The sequence below is a fragment of the Cebus imitator genome, unplaced genomic scaffold (assembly GCF_001604975.1).
Source record: "Cebus imitator isolate Cc_AM_T3 unplaced genomic scaffold, Cebus_imitator-1.0 Scaffold24, whole genome shotgun sequence".
NCBI classification, from domain to species: domain Eukaryota; kingdom Metazoa; phylum Chordata; class Mammalia; order Primates; family Cebidae; genus Cebus; species Cebus imitator.
In genome coordinates, this window is record NW_016107339.1 from 12,511,601 (window position 1) to 12,531,999 (window position 20,399).

Below are 20,399 nucleotides of genomic sequence, written 5' to 3' on the forward strand. Positions count from 1 at the left end.
AGTAGAGACAGGGTTTCACCACATTGGCCAGGCTAGTCTCAAATTCCTGGCTTCAAGTGATTCATCCGCCTTGGCCTCCCAAAGTGCTGGGATTACAGGTGTGAGCCACCACGCCTGGCCAAATGACGTTGCTTTCAACTTCAGAGCTCCACACTGGGTGTCTGCTGTTACTGAAGCAGGCAGAGGATGAACTAGGTTCTGCTGCATAACAGCCACCCCCGAATCTCAGCGACTTCATAGAGTGAAGATTTATTTCTGTAATGCTATATATCCGGTATGTACAGTCACTTAGGGACCCTGCTGACAGAGGCCACACCTCAGCATGTGCTTCCAAGATCCCCATGGCCAGGGAAAGAGAATGGGGGTAATGTCTCTTGAAGCTCCCACCCAGAAGTAACAGATGGCACCCATCCACGTTATGCTGGCGAAAGCAAATCACGTGGGCCACGCTTACCTTCAAAGCTGCAATCATACTATGTTCCCACAGGGAAAAGCAGAACGTTGTGAACAGCCCTGACAGTGGCCACCATCAGCCAGTCTGTTTGCAGATATAAGAAGCCAACAGGCAGCCAGGCATGGTGGCTCCCACCCATAATCCCAATACTTTGGGAGGCCAAGGCAGGTAGATTGCCTGAGGTCAGGAATTTGAGGCCAGCCTGGCCAACATAGTGAAACCCCCCATCTCTGCTAAAAATACAAAAAATTAGCCAGGTGTGGTAGTGGCCACCTGTAATCCCAGCTACTAGGGAGGGTGAGGCAGGAGAATCACTTGAACCCAGGAGTGGGGGGTTGCAGTGAGCCGAGATTGCCCCATTTCACTCCAGCCTGGGCAACAAGAGCCAAGCTCCATCTCAAAAAAAAAAAAAAAGAAGCCAACAGGCTTTGATAAGATATAGTCCATGACTAATCTATTCCTATTTTGAACCCCTACAAGTCGGATTTGTGGTTTCGTCTGCCACCTTCCCAAAAATGGGAGTGTGAGTCCTAAAAGAGGTGCATCTCCTGTAATGTTAATGAACCCAGATTTAGTACGTGGAAAGCAGTTCTAACATACAGACTCTCTGGAAATCAAAACGTGCCGACGGGTAGTGACAAGTTACGATGCCCTTATCCGCCTCAGCTTGATGGGTGGCATCTGTCATTGTGTCTGGCATCAGTGAGGTCTTAGGGTCTTAGAATCACTGGTACTGTCATCTGTCCCCACTCTGGAAGCCAAACACACTCGAGGCCCTGCTGTCGGTGACCCTCCTTTCAGACTGGAGAGTGGCTCACGGGCTAGCACAGGCTGGCTGTCACTCAGGCCCCGCGGGGCTTTGGAGCAGGGTCTGTGCTGGCACAGACAGCCCAGGGCCTCATTTAACAACCAGCTCAGTGGCTGCGCCCCATCAGCAGAAAGCCCTTGAGTCTCCTGGAGTGAGGCCCAGCGTTATTTCATTCAGGGCATGATGCAATGACAGGGCAGGAGGACACAGGGACCTGGGGCCATCTGTCCACTTCCTGGTGGCGGCAGGGGGGTGGGCAGCCTTTAGGTTGAGCTCTTCTGGCTAGGGGCATCTCACCCTCTTCCCTGCCTCATTCTTACTCCCCCTATGCCTCCCCAAGGTGCCCTAGGGAAGGATGCTGGGCAAGGGGTCTGAGCTGTAGGGATGTGGGAGGAGGTGTGGGCTGGAGAGAAGGACAACTGTCTCCCTTCAAAGCCCAGGGTATTCGGCAGCGTGTCAGAGGGCAGCGGGTGCCTCACCTGCCATCCAGCACCCAAGCTGACTCACAGGAGTCGGTTCTGAGAATAACCCAGGCAGTGACAGACCCCGTGTTGTGGGAACGCTTGAAAGGAAGACTCCACAAAGGAGCGTCTGCACTTTGTCATAACGAGGCTGTGGCAGAGGGCGGCAAGCCAAGCCTCAGAGCACTTTCCCGGTTCATCTCAGGTCTCAGCAAGCTCCGGGAGTGCCTGGAGTAGACCCTGGGCTTCTGATTCTTGCCCAAGGCTCTTAGGAAACAGAACAGCGCCCAAGGTGCTGGTCAAAGCAGGGCCCATGCCAACGGCAGAAGTGCCTGCATGCCGCAAAAGGAAGGTATGGGCTGAGAAAGGTCCTGTCACTTGAATGATTTAATTGGGACTTGCCCATGAGGAATGGGAAAAACATGGGCCTTCCACATATAAAGGCACAAACAGATAAAGAACCCTAGTCTTCTTGGGAATCTGAGATCAGCATCAGTGTCAAGGGGAAGCCACAGGCTGCCTTTCCGAGCAGTGGCAAAACCCACCCTGCCCAGCCCAGGCTCAAGCTCCAGGGGCCGAAGCCACTGCTCCTCCCTCCTCCCTCTGCCCCTTCCCACCAACCTGTGTCAGAATTGCAGACCACACAGCTCAGGAGCAGGAGGCCCCACAGACGTCACCTGATCTACACCCTAGGCTGACCCTCATGAGAAAGGGCCTCAGTTTCCCGAGCTGCCAGGTCCAGCTTTTATTCCACAGGCTGGCTACCTGGTAGACAATCGCTGCCATTTCGCCCAAGTCCAGGGGAGGGGAGTTTGCGGTGCTGCGCCGCAGGCTGTGCTGAAGGCCCAGGGGTCTTCCCTGCTCACGCGGTGCTCTCTGTACCCAGGGGTACAGCCAGGGCTCCTGAGAATGCCTGAGATCAGAGAGGGGACACTGTAGCACGAACCAGCTTCCTGCTGGGGATGACAGAGCCGCTCGGGTCTCACTGACACCTGCAGCCAGAAGGCCGTGGGGAAGGTTGATACCAATCCTGCTCTAGGCTGGTGGTCCTTGCAGAGGTGGGGAGAGGTGTGCTCCCCTTTCCAGCCCACCCACTCCTAGCACATGTGCTGAATGTCCCCAAGTGGGATAGGGCGACCAGATGGGGTAGTCCAGGCCTAGGAGACAAGAAAACCTATCCCAGCACCGCCAGAAACTTAAAGGTGACTTTGGCTAAATCCCAGGCTCCTTGTGGCTCAATTTCCTAAAGTTTAAAGTAGATAAACCCTCAGCCCCCTGTGGCACGGGAGCACACTCTGGGGCGGCCATGCCTGGGTTCAAATCCTAGCAGGTGCTGACGGGGAAGCTACTTCACCTCGCTGTGCCTCAGTTTTCTCATCTATAAAAAGGGGCTGGTAACACTAATTGCCTCACAGGGTTATCAGGGGTTGTGAGGCTTAAATGGGTTACTCGATACAAAACACTAGAACGTGGCCACAGCAAGCACCATATGCATTACCATTTATTGCATTATTTCCCTGTCACACCTTGCCACGGTGACGACCATGTCCTTAGAGCTCCTTCGGGAGGTGAGCTGGGGAAAGATGAGGGGCATGGACTTCCCAGGGCAGCAGCACGAGGCCCACGTGTGACTTGTCTGGGATGCGCCGGCAGAGCTGGGCTGGCATCGGCCAAAGTCAGGCCTGGCTAGTGCGGGGCCAGCCCTGGGGATACGAGTGTGCAAGGAGGGAGCCTCACTCCTTCCAGGAGTGGCTACAAATGAACTTTACAGAGTAGCTGTCCCTGTGGTCACCAGAAGTGCCTCTGCCTGGGGGCAGGTCAGCTGGCAAAGCCTGACATGCCAGTGAGCCCTGTAAGAGGGGAGGTATCAGGCTGCCTTGTCTTTTCTGCTCCACTCCTTCCTGCCTTCTCCAAATTTGCAAGTAGGATTGGGTTTCCAGGCAACTGGCACATCCTGTCCCATAACCAAAGGGTTAGCAAACTGAAGTTAGCTTTTTTGTGGGCCAGTTTTCCTCTGCATCCAGATACCTGTCACCAACTTTTCTCGAGTCCTGAAAAGCTTCCAGGTGGGGCTCACCTCTGTGCTGCATTGGAGCAGAGCTGGGGAAAGGCCGGGGCCACGGTCTTGGGCCCAGCCCCCTCCCCGTCAGGCCTCCATCCTCCCGCCCCAGCAGCCCCGGTTCACCCAGTCACTTCAGCGACGCAGCCGGCCACAGAAACCTCACCCCGCATCCTACGTACCAGCCAGAGCCACACTCCTTCCCCCTCCTGTAGGGCACTTTGGGCCTGCAGGGCAGTAGCCAATGTGGAAGAGGCCCAGTGTTGGGGAGTGAACAGGCCGTCTTGAGGTTTTCAGTGTCCAAGTGAGGGCTGGAGGTCCGGGCGGCTGGCAGGAGCCTCTCTGAGCCAGAGGCCCGAACAAATCGATGGGCACTGCTGTGCATGAATCCAGCCGCTGTGCCCGTGGCCTGGACTGAAGGTCAATTAGAGAGTTAATCATGCCCAGCACTGTCCAGCCTGGTGGCATCCGTGACCAGGAGTCCAGCAGAGGGAGAGAGTATTAATAACTTGGTGGTGACGGCCCCGCTGCGAGAATGTGATCTCAGGACAGGGCCAGCAGGGCAGGAGGAGCGTCGCCTTGCAGTGTCTCCTTGGCACTCTCCTGAGACAAAGTCAGGACGTCTTCAGGGGCTGTGTTTCCAGCCCAGAGCGCCAGCTTTTGCCTGAAACCCACAGGCCCACCCTCAGGGAGGGTAAGAGGAGGGGGAGGGGGAGGAGGGGCCAGGCCTGGGGAAGAGCAGCCCCCGCTTCACTTCCACTCTCCTGGCAGTCACAACCCTGCGCATGGCACTGTGGGCCTCACTGTCCTCATTTGCGAAGAGGCCTGCTGTCCTACAACCCCGAGCTGTGAGGAAAACAGGACCAGCATGGCAATAACGCTAGAAATACTGATAGATCACATTTATTGAATGCTTTGCTCTGGGTACTGGGCTTGCCTTTCCACAGGCCTTATCTCAATTATGTCCCCAACTCCTTGAGGTGGGTATCATTATTATCCTGTTCTACAGAGGGAGAGGGAGAAACTGAGGCCCAGAAAGGTTCAGTAACTTGTCCAAGGTCACACAGCAATTATGTGGTGGAGTTGTGATGTAAATCAATGGTGCACAGCCATGCTGTACAAAAATAAAGCACTCCTGGCCAGGTATGGTGGCTCATGCCTGTAATCCCAGCAATTTGGGAGGCCGAGGCGGATGGATCACCTGAGGTCAGGAGTTCGAGGCCAGCTGGCCAACACAGCGAAACCCCATCTCTACTGAAAAAACAAAAATTAGCCAGATGTGGGTAGGTGGCTGTAATCCCAGCTGCTTGGGAGGCTGAGGCAGGAGAATTGCTTGAACCTGGGAGGTAGAGGTTGCAGTGAGCTGAGATCGCACCACTGCACTCCAGCCTGGGGACACAGCCTGATCTTGTCTTGAATAAATAAATAAATAAAGTTCTCATCCCTGCTCCATAGAGGCAACCGCTGTAACTGGTTTCTCATGACAGATTATTCTAGAAGTAATCAATGGGTATTCACAGAACTGTTTAAGGTACCAGTGAGGAACCTGTTCTGGGTTCGAGGCCGTGTGGACCCTTCCAAGCGTGCCCTGCCCCAGCCACCACCTCCCTCGTATAACTTTCACCTTCCTCCCCTGCTTTCCAGAGGCCCCCGCTGAGAACCCACAGACAGGACAGCTGTGCCATGACAGCGATAAAGGCCAAGAAGGAGAAAGTTGAGGACCGCTGACAGCCCCGAGTGCTGTCAGGAGCTGCCCCCTCTACTTCACACCTTCCTCTAGCAGACTGTGCAGTGACCCCCGCCCCGCCACCGTGCGCCACCATGGTTGTGCAAAACAGCGCAGACGCCGGGGACATGAGGGTGGGCGTGCAGCTGGAGCCCTTCCTGCACCAGGTCGGGGGGCACCTGAGCGTGATGAAGTATGACGAGCACACGGTGTGCAAGCCCCTCATCTCCCGGGAGCAGAGCTTCTATGAGTCCCTGCCGCTGGCCATGAAGCAGTTCACCCCACAGTACAAAGGTGAGTGTCTGGGCAGCCAGGCCATGTCCGGGTGCCGCCACATAGGGGCCGGCTCATCCAATGCACCCACCCAGGCTTCCTGAGCTGTGGGTGTGTGTAAGGGTTGCCATGGAGACGTGCCCCCTCTCCTAGCAGGGCTGGCCTTCCGCTGTCCTAGTTTCTCTGAACTCTTTAAGCCTCCAGGTCTGGAGTGTAATGCTACTGGGCTTCCTTACAAATTAGCTCAAGCCAGCAGGCTTCGAGTGATGGAGAGAATGAAGCAGCACCCTGCCCACCCAGTCCTCAAGGATCGCATTCATTTGATGATGGCTGTAAACACAAGGCAGACGGGGGCCTCCTAAACCTCCCTCTGAAAGCCCAGGAGGATGGTGGGACCCTCAGGCCTGGGACAGGGCTTGGAGATGCTGGATGTGGCTTGCTTGGGAAGCCAGAACTCCCACCCTTGCCCAGGAAGGGGGCAAAGCCAGGGAAACGGGCTGCCGCTTGAATGTAGCTGCATGGGGCAGCACGTGTTCTGCATCTGAGCACAAGGTGGGTTCTGGGGACAGAAAGCGGGTGGGGAGGGTGCTGCCTGCCGGCCTGTGGGCAGGGGCCAGGCTCCCCAGGCCAGGCTGATTTGTCCACACCCAGCCTTCTGCAAGTGAGGCTCACAGGTCTCAGCCATGTTCTGCCAGGCGTCCGACCCCAGCAGTGGGGTGAGTGCTCAGAGAAATCACCTCCTTAGAGGACTGTAGACCCCATGATGGGAAGCTGCTGCCCTGCTTGTCAAAGCGTTGGTGGTGAAGGTAACAATAATATCCAAATAAGTTGGTCAAAAACACATTGGCATTTCGATAATCACAATAACTGGGAAGGATGGGGCCCGGTGGTTCTCAAGTGCAATCTGGCCTGGGAATACAGTGTGTATGTGCACACAGGCACACGGGTCCCCACACCCCATGCCAGACCTGTCAATCAGAATGCCCAGGGTCCTGGGGTGAGGGCCAGGAATTCTTATTTAGCATGGTCCAGACCTAACGTTGGTGTGGGGACCAGGGCCTGGGGCCTTGAGCATTGCTTCGCAGCACTGTTTCCCACATGCCTGGAGTCCAGGCCGGCCTGCCAGGACCTCCTGAGAGTCTAAGACAAGACCGATCAGTGTCACACACTGAGAGACAGGGGAAGACGGTCCGTGGGCCACCTGTGCTGGCCTCTGTCTCCCTGGGGTCTTCCGGGCCCGCAGGCTGGTATCACCTGGCTGGTTGTGGGTCACTTCCCATCTTGTCAGAGCACCCACTGGAATTAATGTCTGTCCTTTCAAAGCTGAATTTAGCCCAGCAGAGGGGTAGCAGGACCGTGTGTGGGGCAGCCACCTGCCAGCAGCATTTCACACTTGCTCCACACAGCTCTGGAGCTGAGATGGATGCTGGGCAGCTGCAGGCCAAGTGGGAGAGGCAGAGAGGCTGGCCTGGCATTCAGGAGGCCATCCTCATCCCCTCCTCTGCTCCCGCCTGCCGGTGGGGGTAGGAGGGCCCCACTCTCAGCACCCTGGAGCACTGGCCTCTGTCCAGGCCTCTGCTCCCCCTGCTTCCCCCTTCAGGTCAGCCCCATCCCAGGGTCAGCCCCCTTGGGGCTCTGCTAACTCCATACATTAATCTGAGCCCAGGCATCAGAGCTAAACGTATCCACAGCTACAGAGGCCGCCTGAGCGTCTGCCTTTGGGCTTCACACAGATGGTGTTTCTATATAAGCCAGGTGGGACCTGGGTCAGGGCACCCATGACACCCCTCAGAAACCACCTAGCCAGCCACCTACTCTGCCTGCAGGTGGGGGCAGACAGGGCCCGTGGGCCCAAGTTTGGATGAAGCGGAAACGCTGATTCACTCACTGACCGGAACACGACTCACACAGGGCCACGGTCCAAGCACTGACTAAGGAAATATACACATTTCAGGACATTCTAGGACAAGGCCCAGAACCAGGACTCAGGTGCTCAGATGCCAGGGGCAGAGGCAGGAGGGCAGGTGGCCGAGTCGGGTCATCGATGGGAAGAGTCCCTGCAAGGGCTCCCGGGTGGCGTAGGGTGCTGCTGAGAAAAGCAGCATCTGCTCAAACCCGCGCCTGCCACAACTGTACGCGGCTGCCGCGCGCCAATTCCCACGGCCCTCACGGCGCACTGAGGCAGGGGCCTCTAGCCCCCGCTAGAGGAGGCTAGATGAGGAAGCTGAGGCACAGAGAGGTTACCTGGCGGGCCTGAGGCCGCATGGCCACTGAGAGGCAGCGCCAGGACTCCAGGCTCTGAGCCAGCTCCCGACTGTGGGCTCTTGGCCACACGGGCCGCTCCACTCAGCTACACGGTTACTAAAGCGCTAGACTCAGGTGTCAGTGCTCAGGAGCCATCCAGCCCAAGGAGGATGGGGGTCATTCAGCCAGGACCTCAGGTCAGGGGGACTTGAATCCCCACATGGCTGCCACAGGGGCCTCCCTTCTCCCCTACAGCCACAGCCCCCAGTGTGAGAGGCCATTTCTGAAGCGGCCACCACATGCCACAGAGTGGGTATTCTCCCTTCTGGCTGCTCTGCACCACAGTGGCATCAGGGAGGACAATGGGCACGGACGTCACTCCAGAGGGCAGCCTCTTGGGTCAGAGCTTGCCCAGGACCTTTGCTGGGCTCTGCAGGCGTGATGGTGCCTCGGGGCTGTGTCCCTTTCCTCCCAGGCTGCCCGCCGGTGCTGGGGAACCAGGACACACTCGCAGGTCCAGTTGGTTAACAGTTGACCCAACTCATATTACAGACGGCAGCAAGTAAATGCTCTCATAAACTTAAAAATAAATACATGATAGAATATTCACCGAGGCTCAGGAAGCTGCTCGGCCAAACCAAAATTGCTGAGATGCTCTGGGCATGCCAGTCGTGGCAGCAAGCTCTCTTGTCTGTCCAGCTGGCATGGTTTTGGGTTGAGATGGGCAGGGAGGGCTGTGGGCAGGCAGGAAGACTCTGGCTGGCTCCCACACTCTCCTGGTCCCACACTCTCCTGTCAGGAGAGCTCTGGGAGCCCATGGGCCTCCAAGGCCTCATCCCCACAGACAGGCAGGGCAAGCTGGAAACCAGGCTGGAGCTCGCATGGCTCCAGCAGAGGAGCCTGGATTCCACTGGCACGCTGCTCCGTCAAGAGCAGGCAACTGGAGCCTGTTTGCAAGGGGGCTATCTGCTTGGGGTCCTGGACTTCTGAGGAAAGGGCTGAGCTGAGCCACAGAGGGGCGTGAGAGAGACAGAGGGAGAGAAAGACAAGAGCTGGAGACAGACACAGCCCATCAGAGGCACACAGAAAGCCAGAGAGAGGCAGAGATGCAGAGCCTGGCTGTGTAACTCTGACAATATGAGAAATGGAAATGACTTTTGGATTTTATTGGTTTTGGGTTATTTGCACCTCTGCTCTCCTCCATTTACTCTGGCACTCAGAACTGATGAGGTCAGACAAGGGCTGGAGTCTGGAAGAGTGGGTAAAGTCACGCTTCCTGTCCCTCCAGGGAGGCCTTCTGGGCCTGGGGCTCCCAAGACTGTGGTTCCTGGCAGGCCTGTCACCATGGCCTCACATGTGGCAAGGAAGATGGTGGAGGGCAGCTTGAACTTTCCAAGACCCAAAAGGGCCCTGCCCAAGACCAGCACACCTTCCTGGGCTCTCCAGGCAGCTGGGAGGCCTCTGGGCTCCCCAGGACCTGTGCGAGGCTGGTGGCTCTCTCCTCTTCTCGCACCTGGAGGGATGGGCTTGAGAGAGGCGTTGGCTTCTGAAACAAGCACTCCAGCCCTTCTTTCCCAAGACACGGGCCTGGAAATGTAAACGCCGTGTCCTTGCAGCCTGGGCTCCCAGCCCCTGGTGCTGACGACCCTCACTGAGGGAAGGAATCACAGCCTCTCTGTTCTCTCCTCTGGAACAGAATCACCAGAATAAACATGACTGGGGACACAACAGGCATGTTCCTAATGCAAACTCGGGGTAAACACAGCGTGACGACACCAGACCCTTCAGAAGAGCCTGCCCCTCCTCCATCCCCACGTCTGGCATGGCCCTCCCAGAGCTCCACCCCACACCAACCATGTGACCTTGGGCAGGTTTTCCCATCTTTCCGAGCCTCGGTCAACCGTCAACACCCTTACAGGCATACTGTGACTTTACGGTAGCAAGGGAAAATTAGCAATGTGCCACCCAGTAGGTGGAAGACAGGGTGGCTATGATGCTCTGTGACTCCTTCCCCAACCTGCCATCAGCCCCTGTCTCGAGAGCAGAACATCAATGGTGGCCTTGGCCTAGGGGTGAACACTGGTGGCAGGTGAATGGTAAAATGCCAGGGTTGGGGACAGCCTTATCCTTATCATCATGAAGACTTCGCAGGACGCGGGACGGCGTGACGAAGGGCAGCATTTTTTAGGGGATGGAGAGGACGGAATGTCACTCTCAGGCTGCAAAATTAGGGCACTGGGAATCTGAGATGACAGGACTGGCCCAGGGAGACCACTGAGCTAGGCAAAGGCAGCTCTGGAGAGCGACTTGCTGAATTATAGAGCAGCCCTGAAAATGAGTGTCCACGCTGACCAGCCCAGGAGGGCCCAGCAGGCACGCAGGCAGGGAGATCAGCCGCCTTCACGGCTGGCTCAGCAGAAACTGCCACTTACTCTGATAAGGTGACCACATGGCTGGGGCAAGAAATAAATACCTTGGAGGACATACAAACTTGCAACCCACCCTCTCTCGGTCAGGGCCCAGCAGAAAACAAAAAGTACATTCAAAGGAGGTTAGATGAAGAGAACCTTAAAAAGGAACTATTTGGCGGGGCGCTGTGGCTCATGCCTGTAATCCCAGCACTTCGGGAGGCCAAAGCAGCTGGATCACGAGGTCAGGAGTTTGAGATGAGCCTGTCCAAGACGGTGAGATCCCATCTCTACTAAAAATACAAACATTAGCTGGACGTGGTGGTGGGCACCTGTAATCCCTGTAATCCCTCAGCTACTCAGGAGGCTGAGGCAGGAGAATTGCTTGAACCCAGGAGGGGCAGGTTGCAGTAAGCTGGCATTGCACCACTGCACTCCAGCCTGGGCAACACACCAAGACTCTGTTTCAAAAAAAAAGAAGGAACTGTTTGCAGAAGTATATGCAGGATTCAGGGGAATAACCAGGGATTGAGGGGACCCAGGGACCAGCAACACTGGAAAGCTGTCACTACCCCAGGCCAGGTGACGTGGGGAGGGAACCAGTGGAATAAATGCCCAACCTTTCTCCTCCCACCCTCACATCTCCTGCCAGTGCCCCGCACTGGGCAAACTCACTGGAAAACCGGAGGGCAAGGGAACCACTGGTACACTCCATCAGGTCACCCCTTCAGCACAAAGCAGGACGGAGGGGGTGCAGAGTGGACGGGTGAGGGCAGGTGCAGAGGGGATGAGCACATCTGCTGCAGGAGAGAGGACATGTGTTCTTACCTCCGGTTCTCCCAAAACCACAAGGGTGGCCATCTCCTGTGCTACTACCAGGACTGTGGTGAGGCCGGGCACCACTGGAGGCCAAGCTCCACAGAGGAGGGCCGGGCTCTGCCACCAGCAGAGGGAGGAAGCTAAAGGGTGGCCACAGAGCTGCTAATATGCCTGACACAGCTAATTACCCAAGCCCAGCCAATGCCCAGGAGGACGCCCCTTAGCATGTAGGTTAAGGGCATTTCAGATACTCTTCACTTTCACAACAGTGGTTTTTGTGCCTTCATGACCAACACTGATGGTAGGAGGTACCATAGTTGAGGAAATCTCACAAGGCTTGTTTCATCAAAGAACCATGTTCCACCAATAATCTTCATGTGCAAATGCGTCTAACCAGAGGAAATAGCCAGCCATCAGCTCAAGGGCAGACAGACAGGGGAGGGTGAGTGAAGGGGCGACGGGGGGCCCTGAGCCCTGGAAGGCCATGAGAGGAAGGCTTCCTGGAAGAAACGGGTCAGATAAAGATCTATGCGAGGGAGAGGAAGGGTGATCAGGAGACAGAGGGCACCAGGAGGGATGGGATAGGCCCAACTTTTCTCACTGGCACCCTGGGTCGAGAGGCCCCTTCACAGAGGACTGGCTCCGATGTGCCCAGGTCGGCAGAGCTGGGTTGGCTGCGGCGTGACTGGGAGGTGCGACTGTGCAGAGGAACTGGAATGTGAGGACAAAGCGCGAAGGGGCAGGGAAGTGAGATAAAGCAGAGGATGTGCCAAGATCATCCCAAGGCCATTTTCTACAATTTCTGGGGCTCATTCTGGGACAGAATCAGTTCAGGCAAAACCAGGCCAGTCCGATAGCTCTTCCTTGAGAGAGGAGCTGGGGAAGGGGGAGGTGGACAAGAGCCATTAAGCTACATTCCCAGCCTGTCATAGCTGCCACATGTCCTAGAGGAGGCCTCCTCATGTGGCTCCTCCCCTCCCCCCCCATGTGTTTGCAGGCACCGTCACTGTGCACCTCTGGAAAGACAGCACGGGCCATCTCAGCTTGGTCGCCAACCCACTGAAGGAGAACCGGGAGTCCTTCAAGGTCTCCACAGAGCCGGCGGCGGTGGCCATCTGGCAGACTCTCCAGCAGACCACCAGCAGCAGTGGCAGCGCCTGCGCCCTTGCCCAGTGGCCACATGCCCAGCTGGCACGCTCACTCAAGGAGAGGTGAGGCCACTGGGCAGGATGACAGAAACCCTGTCCCTCGGCAGGGACCGGCAACGCTCCCACCTGTGCCCAAGGCCAAACACTCCCCTAAATTAGGGCTGGCGCTGAGAAAATGAGAAATTCAGATGAATGCTCTGTCTAGAATAACCAATGTGACCAAAGAAAGGAATGGATTTTCTTTATGCCACTTCTAGAAGGGAGGATTACAATGCATTTTATCTCAGAAGTCGATGCACAGGCAGAGTTCTCTACTGAGTAGGTATTCGGTACATATTTGTTTAATTAAATACCTGTTTCACTGAAACCATGAAGTGTCTCTGGGGAGGGAATGTGCAGAACAGAAACCCTAGAATGGTGTATGCAGAGGAAAAGTGCAGCTAATTGCTCTCGGAAATCATCTCTTTCCCTAGCAGTTGGAAGGGGCCAGGAGGGAGGTCAGCTTGGCACTCAGAGGGTCCCTGGAGATGCAGGAGGCTCAGGCGCCTGAGGTCCCTACCAAAAGCTCTGACAATGTCAGCTGACCTTTCTCAGGTGAAAAGTCTCCCTGGGGCTTTTTAAAACATTTATGGAAAACAAAAGGGAGCTAATACAATGAAAATACCTCCCTTCCCAAGGAGTGCAGCGGATCTCATTAAGCCTCTTGGCTTGGAGTCAGGAAGCCGGCGCATTATCTCCATTTCACAGATGGCGATGCCAAAATGCCGAGAGGGCAGGAGGAGAGGGCCAGCCGCAGTCCCTCGCTCCCTGCAGCCCCCACCCCACTCCCATGGCCTTCTGAGGTCACAGGCAGGAGACAGCCGGCCTGCTCGCTGGAGTATCAGAGTCCAACCCCAGGCTTGTGATTCCGGAGAGGGCCGCTGCCCCCTTACTGTGTTGCCTCAATAGTAAGACCATTGTGCTCACTTCAGCAGCACATATACTAAAATTGGAACGATACAGAGAAGATTAGCATGGCCCCTGCGCAAGGATGACATGCAAATTCGTAAAGCGTTCCATATTTTTTTTTTTTTTTTTTTTTTTTTTTTTGAGACGGAGTTTCGCTCTTGTTACCCAGGCTGGAGTGCAATGGCGCGATCTCGGCTCACCGCAACCTCCGCCTCCCGGGTTCAGGCAATTCTCCTGCCTCAGCCTCCTGAGTCGCTGGGATTACAGGCATGCGCCACCACGCCCAGCTAATTTTTTGTATTTTTAGTAGAGACGGGGTTTCACCATGTTGACCAGGATGGTCTCGATCTCTTGACCTCGTGATCCACCCGCCTCGGCCTCCCACAGTGCTGGGATTACAGGCTTGAGCCACCGCGCCCAGCCCATATTTTTTATAAAAAAAAATAGTAAGACCATTAATAATCCAGATCACCTGCAAGTGAGTTCAAATCACTTCAGCCCTCTGAGGGGGAAAACGTTTCTAATAAGTGGTCCCAGGGTTTGGAGAAGCCCCTCGAGGGCTGCAGTGTGGTACAGTCTGGACCCGAGTTGGGTAGGGAGGGTGCCCCAGCCTGGTGAGGGCCGCCCTGGAGAGCAGCTGGGACCACCCTGTCAGAGCCCATCTCAGAGAGCCCAGTCAGCCACAGGCAGCAGTGCCCTTCCTTAGACCTCTGCCCTGACCGCCCTGTGCTCCCCTCCCCTGCAGCCCGGCCAAGTCTCTCCTGAGGTCCGAGCCCCAGCTCAACACTCCAGACTTCTTGCTGGTGGAAGACACTAACAGGAACCAGGTGGAGAAGAGCTTCAACCCATGGGGCCTGCACTGCCACCAGGCCCACCTGACTCGCCTGTGCTCTGAGTACCCGGAGAACAAACGGCATCGTATCCTTGCCATCTCCATCGCATGCAGTCCCAAGGGCAGAGGGACAGAGAGACATAGGGGGGCAGAGGAGGGTAGAGGAAACACACACTAACACGGGGCCAAGGGAGGGTGGGCAGGGAGAGACAGATGAGAGGGACAGCTGGTAGGCACAAGCCCGCAAACCTGGGTCCTGGAAGAAACCAGGTGCCTCCAAAAGAACAGCTAGACAGGCCGGGCACGGTGGCTCACGCCTGTAACCCCAGCACTTTGGGAGGCCAGGGCAAGTGGATCACGAGGTCAAGTGATCGAGACCATCCTGGCCAACATGGCAAAACCCTGTCTCTACTAAAAATACAAAAATTAGCCGGGCGTGGTGGTGCACGCCTGTAGTCCCAGCTACTTAGGAGGCTGAGGCAGGATAATCACTTGAACTTGGGAGGCGGAGGTTGCAATGAGCCGAGATTGCGCCGCTGTACTCCAGCCTGGGCCACAGAGAAAGACTCCATGACAAAAAAAAGAAAAAAAAAAAAAAACAGCTAGACAGTATGGGGAAGGCAGACTGGGAATCATGCTGAGTACAGTGCCCTGGGTTAGTTGCAGGGCGGGGACCAGCTGTGTCTTTGCCTCTTGGCAGTAAAGATGGGTTGGGATGGGAGTGTCTGTGGTCAGACAGGAATGATGAATGCCATGTTAGATGGGGGCAGCAGGGGGCTCAGAGAGTTGGATGGGTCCCCAGCCCCAACCTCCCTTCCATCCCTCCAAATTCTCCCTGCAGGCATCTTCCCATGGGGCCCACGCAGTGAGAGGGAAGTGTGGCTCCTCCCTCAGGGCAGCATCCATGGGATGAACTGTGGGAGGAGGTGAGTCCTCTGCGCCACAGAGTTTTCAGGGAGAAAATTTAGGTTTGAAAGGCCCCTCTGTCACCACTGCTGGGCTCCTTCCTGCAAATGGGTGGCTGGTTTCATAGTATTTACCAAGACACATCTACAACCATAATCCCTAAGAAGCTTTTGCAGGATAATTGCTCCACTGAAATTAATATTCCTGCAACTCATCTCCAAAGCTAACATCAACCCACTTCTCCCAAAAGGTATTGGTCCATTCAGCAGGACTGGAGGTTTTAGCCTTATGATTTTCTGCTGTAAAATGTAAATTGGGCATGGCCTGCCAGGGATTTCATGCTTGCATTTAAATTTGAACCTCAGAGCAAAATGGAAAAGGAAAAAAAGCTCACATACTCATCAACTCCCCCTAAATAAATGGACTTATTAAAGCAGCCTGCACAGCTAATACTGTGAATTCTTAATAGCAAGGATGAGCTTGTCTGTAAGGAAGGCAATGGGAGTGAAGAATGGTGCCTGGAATCGGGAATTTCCAGGCAGCCTCAGAAGCACGCGAACGGCCTCTGGCAGGGCAGCCGCTCTGAAGTCCTCACAGCCTTCCTTAACTTAGTGTGACTAGGGTTCTTGTTGCTGGAAAATGTAGTGTCACAGTACACACACCCCTGCGTCCTGGATCTGAAGATGGGGACCCGGCAGCACGGTGACGACGCGTCCGAGGAGAAGAAGGCCCGCCACATGCAGAAGTGTGCGCAGAGCACCTCAGCCTGCCTCGGTGTGCGCGTGTGCGGCATGCAGGTAGGTCGGTGGCAGGGGCCTACCACGGGGTGGGGTGGGCGGGACATCCCGGCATGTCCACAGTAGCGCAAGGATGTCTCCCATCCAGATGTCACTGCCTCCTGCAGAGCCTTTCACTTTGTGGGAGCCACAGAAGAGGCCAGGAGCCAGTTTTCCAATAAGGAAATGCATAACCTGGTCTGTGACACGCTGGATCAGTGTGTCAGAACAGTGATGTCAAAAACTATCACGTCTGAATGTGTCCTTACAATCTTTGGCCAGCTAAAACTTTCCACAGTGGCCATGTGGCTCCCGCTCCTGTTGTGAGCAGACCTTTGACAGCAGTGTGTGAGCCTGGGCTGCGGGAAGAACTAAGAGAAAGGGCCTCTTGGTGCACCCCACGGCTTCCTGAGTCATCCTTCTCTTGAATGATAAAGCTGAATTCTGTCCTTCTTAGATGCTGCATGGCAGTCGGCTCTTCAAATTTCTATTAGCCACTTCCCCTTCTTAATCCACCTTTTTTCCAACATTTTGCTACCAGTTCTGGCTAATAAAGTGGGAAGATCGGGCCGGGTGCGGTGGCTCACGCCTGTAATCCCAGCACTTTGGGAGGCCAAAGTGGGTGAATCGCCTGAGGTCGGGAGTTCAAGACCACCCTGACCAACATGGAGAAACCCTGTCTCTACTAAAAATACAAAATTAGCTGGGGACAGGGGATGGCGCTCGCCTGTAATCCCAGCTACTCGGGAGGCTGAGGCAGGAGAATCGCTTGAACCTGGGAGGCGGAGGTTGCGGTGAGCCAAGATAGCACCATTGCACTCCGGCCTGGACCACAACAGTGAAACTCCGTCTCAAAAAATAAATAAATAAAGTGGGAAGGGCATAACCTGCTAACCCTGGCAAAGGAATGGTTATTTTCTGTATCTCAGGCTCCACGCCTCCTTTTTGGGACTCTCATGTGGCTTATGGCAGGGCTGCGGGAAAACAGGAGGAAATAAACTTCCTCTACTTGTTCACTCCTGTAGTCTGTCTACTCAAAGCAAAATCAGACACCGATTTGACGGTAAACGTTATAGCTTTCCTTAATGAAACTGCCACCCCTTGAAGCTGGAAGTTGAGTCTATAAATTTGTTGCACAAATGTCCTTTGGAAAGCCAGGAATGCAGTCCGCAAGAGAATGGAGTGTGATGATTTGTGGTGTAAATGGAATCTCTCTCTGGACCTCAAATCTTCTGAAATTGATCTGATTTACTTAGAAAGTGATGCCTGTCATGTATTTATGACGGCTAATTTAGCAGCCAATCTGCAGCCCTCCAAAGGCAACACCAAGTCTATCATATCGGTTTTTTCAACCCTGGTTTTCTATAAACATATCATGTAATCTGAAGGCAGGAAAGACCTGAGAAACCATCTTGGCTAGGCACAGGCAGCCCTTCTTGGTGTGCCAGGCAGAGGGGTGCCAAGCCCCTCTCTGGCCATGCCCACTGCTGGCCTCAGTTCAGCCTCGGCTGCTGCCTGTGCCATCTGAATGAAACGGGGGTGGCTGCCACTGTCCCCCATCAGCATCTCTCTTCCATCTGCTCCCTTCTGTTGGCCAAGACACAATAGGGGAGGGGAGGAGAAACGCTGCCAAGGAGAGGAGCCACCAGCCCCACAGAGCTGCCATGAACCTCCCTCCTCCTCTAGACTCTCCTCCACTCCACTGGCTGCCTGGAAACTCTGTCCACACCTGACCTAGCCTGTCTTTTTATCTTCAAACAATTCACCCCACTCCACCTCAAGAGGCATGACGGTTTCCTTGGAATCTGCAGAGAAAGGACTTTGTAAACTTTGTTGGGGAAATTTTAGTCTAGTTGGCTTTCCAAGGCCATTGGCTGTGATTTCAGATTCCTACTAAAGCCTTCTAGCTTGGGTTTGCTAATATTTGAATTGAACAGGGCCAGAAGCCAGGGCTTAAATCATGATTTGGAGGTTGACACTGGAAATTCACAAGAAAGGAGATCCAAACGTTTTTCTCGTGGGTGGAGGGTCACCTCTGTAGGGTGAAGGATCTTTAGACCTTGAATTTCTATTAAAGACTTGCACAGAGAGCATTTTAAAATGTAAGACTTACCCTGGCACTTGATGGAAGATCATCTTCTGCTCATTTCAGTCACTCTTGCCTACATCTCCTAAAAATCTGTTCACATATTATCCTAGCTTGTGATGCTGCAACCGTACCAGATGCAATTTTTTAAAGTTTTCTTCACATTTTCTTTCATTTCTTTAATGTAAGGTTTATCAAACCAGTAAGAAGCACTTTCTCTGCAAAGACAAGTACTATGGAAGAAAACTCTCAGTGGAGGGGTTCAGACAAGCCCTCTGTCAGTTCCTGCATAATGGAACCCACCTCCGGAGGGAGCTCCTGGAGCCCATCCTGCGCCAGCTCCGGGCCCTCCTCTCGGTCATTAGGAGCCAGAGTTCATACCGCTTCTACTCCAGCTCTCTCCTCATCATCTATGATGGACAGGAAGTACCAGAAAGAGCCCCAGGCAGCCCGCACCCTCGGGGGGCTCCCCAGGCGGCCCACGGCAGCTCTCCCGATGGCCTCACCAAGGTTGACGTCCGCATGATTGACTTTGCTCACACGACATACAAGGGCTCCTGGAACGACCACACCACCTACGATGGACCAGACCCGGGCTATATTTTTGGCCTGGAAAACCTCATCAGGATCCTGCAGGATATCCAAGAGGGAGAATGAAACTTCCTGGGCTTCTCTGGATTTTTCTGGGCTGTAGATCTCCAGAAGGGACCTCTTGGTTGCTAGGGTAGTCCAGACACCCCTTCGATGTTTTCATAATAGTCCTATCTACCTTCAAAGCCATGTGTATATATGGCAGGCTATATTAACAGCTGCTGAACAAATCAGCTCTGGAGGTGATTGCACATCCCCCAGGCACCGTGCTCCAATGCTGCTCACTGGAGGGGGCAGCCCGAGTTAGAGGCCAGCATTGTTGTGACATTCTGGAGTATTTGCATCTAAAAATGTTTACTTGTTCTCATGCTGCAATCGGTGCAGGCTGTGAGACAGAAGGCGTGACTTGAAGAAGCCTTGAAGAGTGCGTTCAGGAGTTCATGGTTTTTCTCCTTATATGGACTGCCCACTCCAAGGGCAGGCAGAGCTCATGAAAGCCTCTTATCTTCGTAAGCAGAGTTTTAGGTGAGACAGGATGAAGCAGAACAGATCTGCCCATCTCACCTGCTCTGCACCCAGCTTCTAAGTGGACAAGGCCAAGCCCAGGCACAAGCTCTGGCAAAGCGAGGCCCCCGATTCTCCGTTTCTGCCAGTGGAGAGGAGGGTCCCTTTACAGACTTTTTTTTTTCCCCAAAAATCTCCTAAAATGAGGAATCTCTTAACAGACTTTGGAGTTCCCATTGGAAGTGATGACTCCGTCACATTCTGACCATGAGACGCAGCTTGCAGTGGGGGTAGAATGCACATAAGGAGGGACCACTGATGTCCAGCTCTGCTCGCTGCTTTCTATTTATTTATTTTGGGGGTGAGCTGGGGAGTCAGAAGAACCTGGAGGACTGAGGAAACCAGGGGCAACGTTTACAAGACTGGTGGACAAGTGTAAATACGGAATAAGAACAAACAGTTCTAATTAATTCCTTCTTCTGCAGTATGGAAACCTATTACAATGCCCTTGAGTCAAGCACTGAGATACGTTATCCAATTAGGGAAATAAATTTGTTAATAAAATTGCTGAGGTCACCAGTGATTACTGGCGCGCCTTATTGCCCTTTCCGTTTGTTTATTCTGATCACACTGTGCAGTAGTCCCAATTTATGAGCGACTAGAGTATACCACAAGAACAGTTCACTGATTTCCTACAATCCTTCAGGGAACTCGGGTGGAAATGGTGGCTAATAAAATATTTGCGTGTATCTGCAAGGCGGGCACCAGACCTGAGAAATAAGTGGTCCTTTTATGTGAATCTCATACGATGCAAAATTAAGTAATTTTTTGATTCCCGTGGATAATTACTGTCCACACTGCAAAATCCACACTAATAAAAAGAAAGAGTGGACTGGATAATTAAAAAAAAAACTTTTGTTTAATTTTAGAACATACTCTATGGGTTTCTAAGCAGGTTAACTTCCCAAATTATGTTTGGCTGAGGCAATGATGTGATTCATTTGCATGCTGTGTGGCCAGGGTAGGAGAGAGTTGAGTCAGAGCATGTTGGGTGACAAAAGGGAGTCAGCCTAAAACTAAGTATTTGCTAATGACAAAACAGAGCCCTAAATACTGCCTTTTTCAGGCCACTTCCTTGCTTGAGAATCTGATACCACATCAACCAGGTCCAAAGCCCCCTGGGTTAGCTTCTCATTCCTCCACCTGTTCTCAGCTCTGGGTGGGGGAGGGGGGTCTTGCCTGAGGATGGCACAGAGAAGATCAGCTGGAATCCAAGTCTTTTGGGGCTGCCCACCCAGATCACTAGCTGTGTCACAACTATTCTCTGTGGCCGGGGTCCCCATTCCTGCCCAGGTG

At 54.1% G+C, this 20,399-nt stretch overlaps 1 protein-coding gene and 1 non-coding gene across 2 annotated transcripts in view; both read left to right on the forward strand.

Annotated features, from left to right (window-relative positions):
- IP6K3 (inositol hexakisphosphate kinase 3) overlaps positions 1-19,642 on the forward strand; it is a 25,179-nt gene extending 5,537 nt beyond the window's left edge. The window contains exons 2-6 of the mRNA XM_017522645.2: positions 5,427-5,802; positions 12,250-12,463; positions 14,094-14,266; positions 15,708-15,883; positions 18,138-19,642. Of these exons, the coding sequence (XP_017378134.1) occupies positions 5,604-5,802; positions 12,250-12,463; positions 14,094-14,266; positions 15,708-15,883; positions 18,138-18,605 (1,230 nt within the window). The 5' untranslated portion in view covers positions 5,427-5,603 and the 3' untranslated portion in view covers positions 18,606-19,642. The remainder of the gene's footprint in view (positions 1-5,426; positions 5,803-12,249; positions 12,464-14,093; positions 14,267-15,707; positions 15,884-18,137) is intronic.
- LOC119470205 lies at positions 13,359-13,465 on the forward strand. The gene has a single exon (XR_005199095.1). It is a non-coding gene; the product is annotated as a U6 spliceosomal RNA (small nuclear RNA).
- Positions 19,643-20,399: the final 757 nt, after the last annotated feature.